We start from the raw sequence: 11,551 nt of genomic DNA, 5'->3' as shown, positions 1-11,551 counted from the left end.
AACTAGCAGCAAGCAACTCTTACATTTTCCTGTGGAGCAGAAAACAGCTAAAAATAAAACACTGTAATTTCCAAAAGCAGCAGCAGCAAAGGAAGGAAAGATAGAAGGAAAGGAAAAATAACATCCTTAAAAAATAAAAAAATAAAAAGACAACATAAAGGAAGAAGCACCCCCCTCCCCTGACCCAAAAAGAACTTCATTCTCAAATCATCTTTAAAGGACATGGGACACTCAGACATGGTGGTATCAAGTAACAGCATTGACTGTTCTGTGGAGACAAATAAATTATCACTAGAAATATAGTGAGCAAAGTGCTGTCATCGGCTCTTGTAGGACGGCTGGGCGGGAAGGGGAAAGTGGGACCAATCAGTTCACGGAGCGGACGGAGCGGTTGCTTCGTGGGAACCGATGCACCTTGACATGTTTGGACAAGTGGTCACTTCGAGCAAACTTCTTCTCACAGACAGGACACTGATAGGGTTTCACCCCTGAGTGGGAGCGCCTGTGCCGGGACAGCTCATCTGACCTGGAGAACCTACAAGAGAAGAGAAGCCTTTTCAGGTAAATGGGTTTTTACACTGCTAATTCTCTCACAGTGAAAAAAAAGTCTCCTCGGGACACTGGGAGACTCCACTTGTGGCAAAGTCCGAACACACAAACTGAAAGGGACACATAACAGGACTGGTTTGGTCCCAATCAGCAGCAGTGATGGAATCACACAATTATCAACCTCATCCCTTGTCAATTCTGGACTTGGAGAAATGCATTAAGGCAACGTTTGTACCAACCTTGCCCTAAACCCAATAGCATGGGTACAGCTCAACAAACACAGAGCTGCTCTTGATCCCTCTGCCAGTCCCTTCCAAAGCCCTGCCTGCAACCTCTCAAAATCCAAGCACAGACCCTTCTTGAGCAGAGCTACCAACCAACATCCCTCAGGTGAGGTCTGCTCCAAGCTCCCACTGAGCACAACGGACATCTAGTAATTGCACCTGGTTTGAGATGGACCCCAGATAACAGCCAGACAGAGCTACAGAGAAGCTACACGGCTTATTAGATCCAGATGAAAAATTGGCTTTTTAGCCTGCTCCTGCTAAATAAAGTCATTAACATCTCAGTACCAGAGATGTTAAACATCCTAGCAGCTTAAATCCAGGTGGGCCTCAATGGCCATTAGCACAGTTACTTCATGGGTAGATTGAAATCAAGATTGAACCTTTAATTACTAAAATTGTCTCCCGGAGTCATTTCAATTTTAGATATTTCCCACCTTCCATCTCCACAGAAAAATCCCCAAATAGCCACTGCGAATCCCACAGGCTTTACCCAACTCAAATCAGCTAATCCTTTGGTCTTAACAGTGGGGCTGGCTGTTTCCAGCTTGGACATGACTGGGAGCCACAGGGTTAATTAATATTGTCACACTAAACCAGCCCTGTCCAGATGGGTACAAAAAATTTGCTGCCTGACAAAGGGCAATTAAGTGTTTTGTTGCCAGAGCAGTAACAAAGAGCAGCACAGAAAGAGAGCTTGCAAGAAATGGAATCAGCTGTTTATTTACAATAAATAAATGAAGTCATGGGCACTAGCTGAATAAATTGGGGAAAGAACATGTAGAAAAATGTGCCCTTCTGGAGCAAAATATCACATCACCAACAAAGTGAACATGCTATTTTTATGAAAGGGGGAAAAACAGGACCACTGGGTTCCTATGAATAAGTCATTCATGCAAGAAAAATAAGTTCCCACATAAAGGTTTTAATTAGCTCTGATGTCCCACCACCACTTTAGGAACAGGGTGCAGGCACTGGGAAAGCTGGGAATGGTTTCCTCAGTTCTCACAGCTCTTTTGCCTAGTGATGCTACCCACAGAGTGCTCTGCAGCCAGCACAAAGCAGACACAGACACTTGCCGTGGGTAAGGTATGGTGTGGACATGTCTCTTCTAAGGGCATTGCTAGGGAAGACTCCTTCACCCATTCTCTTTCTTTTCTCCCTTTCCTTGCTTTGGTATCCCCATGGTGAAAGAGTCAAATTCACCATTAAGAGCAACAGGCAGATCCCCCAATGCAGCCATCAACCCGTCCCTTGTCTGGGATGCGCTTTCTTCGTAAAGTTACAGGGGTTTCTCTTCACCCCTAGTACTTGCACATTTGCTTTCTCTGGCATCCCTGCTCCTTCCAGCCATGGCCTCCCAAAACCACAGTCTGGACCTGGGAGCAGCAGGTCCAGAGATCTCTCCCAAGTCCTTGGCGGTGAGCTCATCCCAGTGCCACATCCCTGGAGGGATGCTCTTGTAGGGCTATGGATGAGTGCAACTAAGCATCTTTCTGGAGAGGGCAGGATGTTTCCCATGCAGACTGCCTCCGTGGGACTCAATGCTGGACAAGGAATGGACCTGTTGCCACTGGTGGCAACCACATCCAGGGAAAGAAGGAGCAGAGAGGGGAAAGCACCTTTTCAAAGAGGCAACCTCTTATATACAGGTTTCTTGCTCAGAGAAGGAGGAAAACCAGATGGGGACAGGTTGCCTTGTCGTATGTCCCTGGCCATTAAGGTCACCACCTGCAAGAGAAGTGCAGTAGCACATGGCTAATCCTGCACGAGAGCTCTACAAGTGCATTTTGATGGGGATTGCACGGATGGTGGGGGAGAAAGAGGCGCATATCAGGAAGGAGCAGCTCTGCTCATACTCTGGGAGATCGGATGAGTTCATCCGACAAAAATACACTCTGCCTCATAACGATGTCCTTAGCTGAAGAGGCAGGAATGTTGCAATACTGTTCCCCAGCAGTCACGGAAAGATCAACTTACAGAGCGCACAGAAATAAACCTCGAGCTGTCGGTGTGTTTACAAAAAAACAACGCTAAGGTTAGGACAAGGAAGCCGGGAGGATCTGGTGGCCTGGCTCTGCAGTGAAATGATATTTGCAGCACGTTCTGGCACTAAGACCATCCCAAGAAAACAAAATAATCTCCAGTGGAATGCCAAATTTGAACAAAAACAAGGTACCCCCAAGGAACACCTCACTATCCCAAGTCACTGCCATTTCCAGAAGGATTCCTCCTTAAAAAGGGAGGTAGAGAGATCTGGGCAATCCCACAGCAACTAGAAGAGTCTCCTTCATCCTTTGATTTGGTGGGACCCCAAAGGACCTGTAACTACATCTCCCTTGGAGACAAATCCTAGAGCTCCCTGATGTGTATGATGTGTCTTGTGTCTCCCGGTCAAATGAGGACATTGCTATATGTGGCTCACAGGGCTTCAGCCTAGTACTCTATGGGCTCTACCATGGCCAACAGCCATTGAGACTGACCCAGGCTGTACCTCTCCTCTGCAGTGGAGGAGTGGCTCTGGATTCATCCTGCCCACCCCAAAAACACAGCAACAGTAAACCAGTGCTCCTCCTGCGCACCCGCAAACCCTTTTGCACACCACCAGTAAAAAAGGCCAGTGAGAGACACCTGCCCTGACCTGTCCCACGTGTGCTCCTCCCCACACTCGCCCGGTCCCATACACATTCCTGGCCACATGCACTATAAGCCTTTAAACCCTCCCTACCAAACCAGACAGAGCTTGTATTGCACCCCATCACCTGCAGAGCTGGCTGCGGGGACACACCTCCAGCCCAACGATGTGGCAGGGCACTGAAACGCCATCGCCCGATCCCCCAGGCCCTACCACCCCTGCGGCTCTGTACGCTGCCCTGACAGCAGAGGGAAAGCAAGAGCTTCTCCTGCTCCGTGCTGTAACAGCTGATAGGACCAGCCCACTCTGCAGTTCAGCTTTTTGGTCAGGGCTGTCTCCAGAGCAGCACGTGCCAAAGGTATAAGCTGGCATGACACGGATCAGCGCGCCGACCGGTACAGCGGGGTATTGAACACAACGGGTCACCGGCCACTTACGAACGCTCCTCTGCAGCCTCGCCCCGTGCCAAGGAAGGGCACAAGCAAGCAGGGCTCAGCCTCCTCCAAGGAGGTCCTAGGGGCTCTCTGGCTGTCCTAGGGGCTGGCAAGAGGGTTTGCTGTGTGCACCTCGGTGCATTTAGAGCATACAGCATCACCAGAGCAGGGCTGCCCAGAGAGCAGGGAAAGTTTTAACCCCACCACAGCTCAGCTACTTTGTGCTAGGCAACACTTTGTTTTGTTTTTGAAATAACTGCCTCAGTCAGCTCAGATCTTAAGTGTCTTCAGTGAAAAAATAAATACACAAAGACAAGAATGCAGGGAAAGGGGGAGAAAGCAGAGCCCAGCAGTGTTTTAGTGCTTAAATTCATTTGAGATGATATAAAACTGGGAGCAGAGAGTCCAGATGCATTTGACTTAAGTCATGTGAGATCACAGCTCCCGCTGAACTTCTGGAAAAGGTAAACACGGTTTATTGATGAAAGGGGACTGAGTAATTCAGTGCTCAATTGGATCTGGCCTTTGATGTGGGAGCAGTGTGTAGGGCATGTGTAGGAATGTCAGCCCAGCACTCAGGATTGCTGTGAGCACAGGACACAGATCCCCAAGCGCTGCCGCTGCTGCTGGTGATAAACCTCCCCTCTCAGAGTAGAGCCCTTCCCAAGCCTGAAAGTTGTGAAATGCAACAAAACAAACAGCAACAGAAAGTTTGAAAAGCCCCTCGGGCAGCTGTTTGTGGACAGGACACATGTTCCTCGTAGCTACAGTGATTCATTTCTCATCCTTGTTGGGCTTCTCAGCTGTAAGAGGCTGTGGCTGGCTGAAAGTGAAAGTTCAGGGTGCTCCAGGTTGCAGGACCTGCACTTCTCTTGTCCCACCTTACACCTGCATGCTGCTCTTCATCCACACCATTCGCTGTAACACTGGGAGAAGGCAGGCACCCCAGTGTGAATTCAATCTCCACCCCTTACCACTTAACATTTTTCCTAAATGTTCTCCTTGGTGTTGCAGCCTGGGAAACACCAGCTCTGTCTTGTTACAGGTGACCCACAGGCAACACTTTAAGCTCCTGATCTTGAGCCACAAAAGCCACTGGACGCATTGGTGTAAGTCTCAGCATGGACCAGACGAACCCTCACGTGCCACGTGCATTTGTCACAAAAATGAGAGTTTTGCTGACATCCCAGCGCAAGGAAAGCCAACATGACACCCACCAGCACGTTCACAGGCAGGAGGCACATCTGCTGCCGGTGCACACGTACTCTAGCAAGCAAAGAAAAAGGAGCGAGTGCCTCTACTGCCAGTCAGGAGCAAACCAGCCTGCAGCTTACGGCACCAAGCACCTAAATAGTGTGGCTTTAATTTCATTGCACCCTGACTGGTAAACCACTGAGCCCAGCTCGTGAGATGTGCCACCAGTAGAGAAGGAAAGAAAATCACCACCTGTTTGTACAGCCACCATCAACTGAAATGGGAGAGAAAAATCACCAAAGAAATTAACTGCATCGATCTCCTCAATCTCACCAAAAGACAAATTTCAAACTGGTCCAGTGAGGAGCAGAGGGTCCAGCCCCATTCTGACCTTTTCCCTCAAACCAATCCAGCCATCTCTAACTGCTGCGTGTCTCACATACTTGCATTTTTACACAACCCCCTCCTGTTACTTTTTACCTCGCCTGTTCCCCATGATCACAACTCATTTCCTCATTAGACATTGCTCGCTGAAGCTCTACAGGACACTCTTTGAAAGAAATCCAGTTTAATTTAATACAAGGGAGTTAAGATTTTGTTTTCCCCCATCATAATTTGTGGTGCAGTATATGAACACTTGCCAGCAGGCAGGCTAGTAATACATCTAATTGGAAAGATGGAGGAAGGTTTCTGCCAATGCTTCCTTAAAATAAAAAGTTAATTTTTTTAACAAAGTTTTAATTTTTAAACTAGTATTAAAAATTAAAACTTAATTAAAAAAAAAAAAGATCAAGAGATACCCTCTGTGAAATATTTTGCTCAATCAAACCTGCAATCTTCCATTTAGGCAATGCTTAACTCCACCTCAGCCTTCTGGTTATGTTGTTACATCCGACAGCTTTTTGCAGCTTTGAGTGGCACCCACGCATTTTTCTGAATCAATGCAGAGAATAAAACCTAGAGCACGCTGGAGTGGCACTGCCAGCATTTCCAGGAGTGGGATGGAGTGCTTTTTCTAGTAAACAGCTCAGAATACTGCTGCCCTTAACCTTAACTCCCTTGTCGCAGCCCTTCAGAGATCACATTTAGCCCTGTGCAGTTGGAGCCACACAGAGTGATTCTGCCCTAAACCACCCAGATCACTTTCAGCCCTCAGCTGGTACCAGCTGAGCATCTGCTGCAGCTGGTGTGTTGCAACCAGACCAATGTGAACCTAAGGTATTGCCTGCAGTAACAAGCTTAATCTGACTCTCTTGGAGCAAAATACAAATTACAATGGACTACTACTTTTTTTTAAGACACTTAAACAGCTGGTGCCAGCAGGTGATGCTCTGCTATTTCATTTATCAAGCCCCCTGGATTACCTAACAGAAAAAAAAAAAAAATCTTAATTCTCAAACCAACCAAACAAGTTCTGGGAACGGAAACAGTTTATCACTCAGAGTGCAAACCTACCTGCTGGGCAAGTCAGGTTGAGTGAGGAAAAAAGGGGAAGTGGGATGGGACAGTGCTGTACCCCAATACTAACCTCCATCCGCAACCCGGCCACGTGCACGCAAAAGGCTTTTCTCCTGTGTGCCTCCTCAGGTGGGCTTTCAAATGGCTGCTTTTCGTGTACATCTTGGTACAACCAGGAAAAGAACACTTGTGCATTTTAATGAGTTCTGCTGCAGGGTTCTTTTGAAATTTCTGACCCATGATGATTCCCGTCTGACCCTGGATCATGCCTCCTGGCCCAATTGGCTTGGCAGCGATGGGGACGGGAGCAATGCGGACAAATTTAGAGGACAAGTTCAAATTTGACGACTGAACTATCTGAGGCACAAGGGCAAATGTCTGTCCTTGGATGTTGACTAGGAGCTGTGCAATTTTAATGTTCTCTTGTGCTGGTCCTTGGGAAATGGGGCTTGTGTTGGACTCCTGTTTGATCTGTACAGGCTGAATTTGGAGCATAACAGGTATCCCATTCTCTAGGGACATTCCTCCATTTGAAACTTGGCCACCTTCCGTTGAGCTGCTCAACTGTTCATTTTTGCTCTCTTTTAAACTAGCACCGGGTAACATATGGTCTTTTTGCTGTAGCGAAGCAACAGAAACTTGGCTGCAAGCTCTCAAGTCCTTGGTCTCACTTTTAGGTCTTTCTTTGAGCTCCAACTCCATGTTCTCTTCCAGAAATTCCTCAATTTCCTCAAGCGTGGGCTGAAATGGTCCAGAGTCTTCCATATCCACGGCAAATTCAGGCAACCGAAAGTACTCCTCTTTCACCATCGGCTGTAGTCTCTTGTCCCACCATGATGCAGCTCTGTTGCCCAAAGATGCCTGGGACAATAAGTAGTCTAAGATACTGTCCTGACTTTCCGCACTGGACGTGCTTCCATAGCTGGAGCTGAGAACCTGGGAGTCAGGGCTGGAACAAGAACAAAAGCTGGAGGAGTCGCTGTCATCTTCTGACAGGGGAGAGGGCAGCATTTGGTAGGACCTCACCCCTGCTGTCATGTCCCCAAAGTATCCAAGAGAAGATCTTGTAGATGAAAAGGATTCATCAGTAGGCAGCAAGTGATCCACCATTCCTGGGCGATCTCTTATGGATATCCCAACAGCATATACCAGGCAGCGAAAGTTCAGGTGAGAGCCTGAGTGTAGGAAAACAAAACAGCAACAGTCAGAAGTCGGTTTAATCATTTATCTCCATGAACTACAGTTCGTAAAGCCCTCTGGCTCACAGGAAAGTCCTAAACATCCAGCCTCACTGAGTACACATGCTGCTACACGCTTTGATACGTCTGTACCACCCTCTAAGGGCTGTCAGGGACGAAGCATTTTGCAGGATTGCACCACGTATTTGCAAAAGGATTCTTTCAGAAATCATTTCCCAACTGTGTGCGCTCTAGATTTACAGCTCCCTTCCAGAATATTACTGGCAAGAGAAAATAAATTATGGACTTTCACCTAACAGTGAAACCTAGAGCCAAAGAAGGGAATGGGGAGAAAAAAAAAAAAAAGAGCGTGTTGAAATTTTTACCACCCAAAAAAACAAACAAAAAAACATGAATAAAAAAAATAAGTTTATTGCTGGTGGCCATAAAATGCAAATCCCTTCCTTATCTTGTAGCTTTCCGCCAACCTTATTTTTAACTTCCTCAGTTCCACAAATATAGGCTAATCAGCATAATGCAAGGATCAATCTGTCAGGAGCCGAAAATATTTACTGTGCTTCAGCATCTACTAGGCGGATTTTCCCCTCCAGATGTAATGAATCAGTTTGCCAACGTCATCATCACCTGCACTGCCCTTAATAGGGCTGGCACTGCGCTGAGCTAATTATCATGGCCTGGCAAGCCAGCTGGTGGCTGGTTTCACCTCATCACTCCACACTCCTCTCACTCTCCCGGTACGGAGGTCGAGGTGATCCTCATGCCAGTTGCTAAACTGGGAGGACTCGTACAGACCCCCGGTGTCTCAATCCGTTGTGACCCATGGTGGGCAGCCACGCTCTGTTTCCCCCCCGTGTCGAGGCAGTGAGCGGGCAGCATCCCGCAAGCCCCTACTCACGTGAGCCATAATCCTGCTGCAACCCCACGGAGGCACATGGGGAAAATCCATCCTTCCTAGCGCAGCCCACCGCAAGGCTCGCGGGCAGCGGTGACCGTCCCGCGCCTTCCCACTTAAGCTAAACAAACTTCCTAGAAAGGTTTCTGGGGAGGGGAAGGCAGGAGGGGCATCTGTGTATTTGTTTTCTTTTTCCCCCTGTCCCAAGAGGAAAAAAAAAAATAAATAAATTGCTTACAGACAGAGACTGTGCCTCTGCGAGAGCAAACACAGAGACCTGCGGACGGAGCGAACACTGGCCCTCAGTCACTCGCTCAAGGTGACTGACTGAAAACAGAGCTGTATATGTGCATAATAAAACAACTCTTTCCGTGGAAGGTATGTGGACTGCAGAGATAGAAGTCATTTGATCAGCGAGTGAGGTTTTGTGTGTGTGTGTGTGTGTGTGTGAATTAGGAGGCATGTGACCCAGCGTGAAGGAAATGCCAGTCAATCTTGTTACACGCTGTCATTTTCCACGGGCTCTGCCGCTGCGCTTTGGACGCTTTGCCATGAATAGTCAATAGCTCCCAGTTTTGTGCAGGGAAGGGGATGGTTGTTCCTGCTATTGCTGAGCATCCTTGCTGCCTGATCTCCAAAATTTGCCCTGTCTTTGCCTTCTCTGGAGAAAAATTAAAAAGCATCTGTGCGCTCAGTGCTGCAGCGAACACAGAGTGAGATATTTTACACAACACCCTTAAAGAGCTCCATCCCATTGGCAGCACCTATTAATATTTCACAGGAAACAGGGGAAAAAAGAAAACATATTTCTTAAAGATATAGCTTCCTCCTTCATATGCGCAGGGAGGAAGTTGGGGTAGGTTGAAAGAAAGACTTAAAAGTAAGATTGCACATTTTCCTGGTATGCACAGCCCGTCAGTCAGCTGAGCCTCTGAACCGATAATGAAATACCCACATGTGTCTAACATGAGGAAGTTCAAGCAGAGGTTAGTGGCTCTGTTTTGTGACCTTAGCCTATAATAATTTCTTATAGTAAAAGTGAAGAGTCAGAGAGCTGAACTTTTTCTAACACATGGGACTTTGTTTTTTTTTTTAAATCTCTGTGTTGACAGAAAGTTCCTCTAGCAGAAGTCCCAGAGCTGAGCTATTCCCAGTTTCAAAACAAACCAAAACTTGCTTCTGAGAAGTCTGTATCGGCTTCCAGTAAGAATTCACTCAAGCACCTTGTTTCTACCTTGCACCAAAAACTGGTGACCGCCTTGTGAAACGTGGGGCAGAAAGAAGGAATTGCCCGCAGATGGTTTCTGATCCTCCCTCCCATGTCTACGTTGTTCCAGTCTGAACTTCTGAAGAATGGTGCTGTGAGCGAAATCTGGACTGAAACGTGTTTTTTCTTCTAAGAAAAGCTGGCGTGCTCTGTGCGTGCAGAGAAGGAGCCTGCACCAACAGCAGCGGGTAAGGTTTTTTGAAAGGTTTTTTTTTGTTTTGATTTTGTTTGTTGTTTGTTTTTTGTTTTTTTAAAAGTTCAAGTTTTCTTTAAGTGGCTGCAAGAAATAGGAAGCCACATATCAAAGTACCATATATTCCACTGGGAATAGAGCTAAACCCTAATTTGAATAAGGACTGAAAAGAGGGGGAAAAAAAATCCCAACAAACTCCTAGCAACTGCTGTGAGACACATCCCCCAGCAGAAAACAGCCAGCACACTTACTGCCCCGTCTCTTTTGACAAGGAGCAATGTCACTTGATGTAACCAGAGTCATTTTAAGAAGAGAGGGGACTGGCAGAGGCAAAGAGATCCAGTCACATTACGGGCCAAATCTGCTTTCTGTGCACTCTCAAAACTTGCAGAGCAGCCAAGATTTTGGGGAATGCCTGGAATGCAGGATCAGGCCTGGGCTATATTTTATCCTAAAGGCCAGACTAACAACCAAAAGGCTTTCATCCCCACTCTGCCTAAAGACACAGCCAAAACCAGAACATTAAAAACCAAACCAAACCAACCAAACAAACAAAAAAAGGCAGGGCTGCAGGGCTACACAAGCTATGGAAACTCATGATGCTGTTTACATAAAGCACTTCCATCTCTAGGAGAAATGTAAGCACCTATAGAGGGACCTCAGTGCCTGAGCCACTGAAAAACAGCCACTTCTGGAGTGAAATACAGCAGCTGGTCAACACACGGCAGCAACACGCTCTCCAACTTTTTAAAGAGTTCCCTTGGTTGTTATGATGTCCTAGAAACATGCTGTTCTGTTTAAAACCTGTCCATCTAATTGCCAGCTAAAAAAAAAACAACCCAAAAACAAAAATCCAAACAAACCCAAAAAAACCCAAAACTCCCAAAACAACAACAAAAAAGCAAAATAAAAAACCAGCGAAGGCATATTCTAACTCAGAGTAACACTGAAATGTTAAGTTCTGGGAACTTGCCGAAAGCCAGGGACGTATTTCCCAGCCTGTCATTTCTGAACAGTCAGTCCAGCACAGCTGGTCACACAGTGCTATATGGGCTCCCATACGCTGACAGTCGTGTCCTATGGACACTGCTACAGCTCCTTCTAGTTCAGGACCAATCTCTTTAAGGTTTTCCCATGTTCCCTAGAAGACTTTAAATCTGTGTAGGCTGACTGCTGCTCCATGGACAGAGCCATAAACCGGACAGCGGACCAGAAATTAAAATAGAAATGCATAGGGCAAAAAAACTTCAAAAAAATAATACTAAAGAAGCCAAAAGCCAGGAAAGCCATTTGCTGTCATCCCTTCTGCAGGGGGGCTGCGCTGCTCCCTGGACACAGAGTGGGGGAAAGGGGAGAGGTGTTGAGGGTCTCCCAGTTTCTTTCCAACCCCCCCAGTTCTGGGAAGCTGTAGGAACATTCCCAAAGCCTTATTTTCTGGAAAGTATC

The 11,551-nt window shown here is 46.9% G+C and overlaps 1 protein-coding gene across 1 annotated transcript; it reads right to left on the bottom strand.

Annotated features, from left to right (window-relative positions):
* Positions 1–357: 357 nt before the first annotated feature.
* On the bottom strand, positions 358–7,723 carry KLF15 (KLF transcription factor 15). The gene is made up of 2 exons (XM_010169441.2): positions 6,625–7,723; positions 358–535 (listed from the first exon to the last, which is right to left on the bottom strand). The coding sequence occupies exons 1-2, from the start codon at positions 7,662–7,664 to the stop codon at positions 367–369; spliced, it is 1,209 nt and encodes a 402-aa protein (XP_010167743.1). The 5' UTR covers positions 7,665–7,723; the 3' UTR covers positions 358–366.
* Positions 7,724–11,551: the final 3,828 nt, after the last annotated feature.

This window comes from Antrostomus carolinensis, unplaced genomic scaffold (genome assembly GCF_000700745.2).
Source record: "Antrostomus carolinensis isolate BGI_N321 unplaced genomic scaffold, ASM70074v2 scaffold14856, whole genome shotgun sequence".
Taxonomy (NCBI): Eukaryota; Metazoa; Chordata; class Aves; order Caprimulgiformes; family Caprimulgidae; genus Antrostomus; species Antrostomus carolinensis.
The sequence above is the reverse complement of the archived record's forward strand: the minus strand, read 5'-3'. Positions and strand labels throughout refer to the sequence as shown.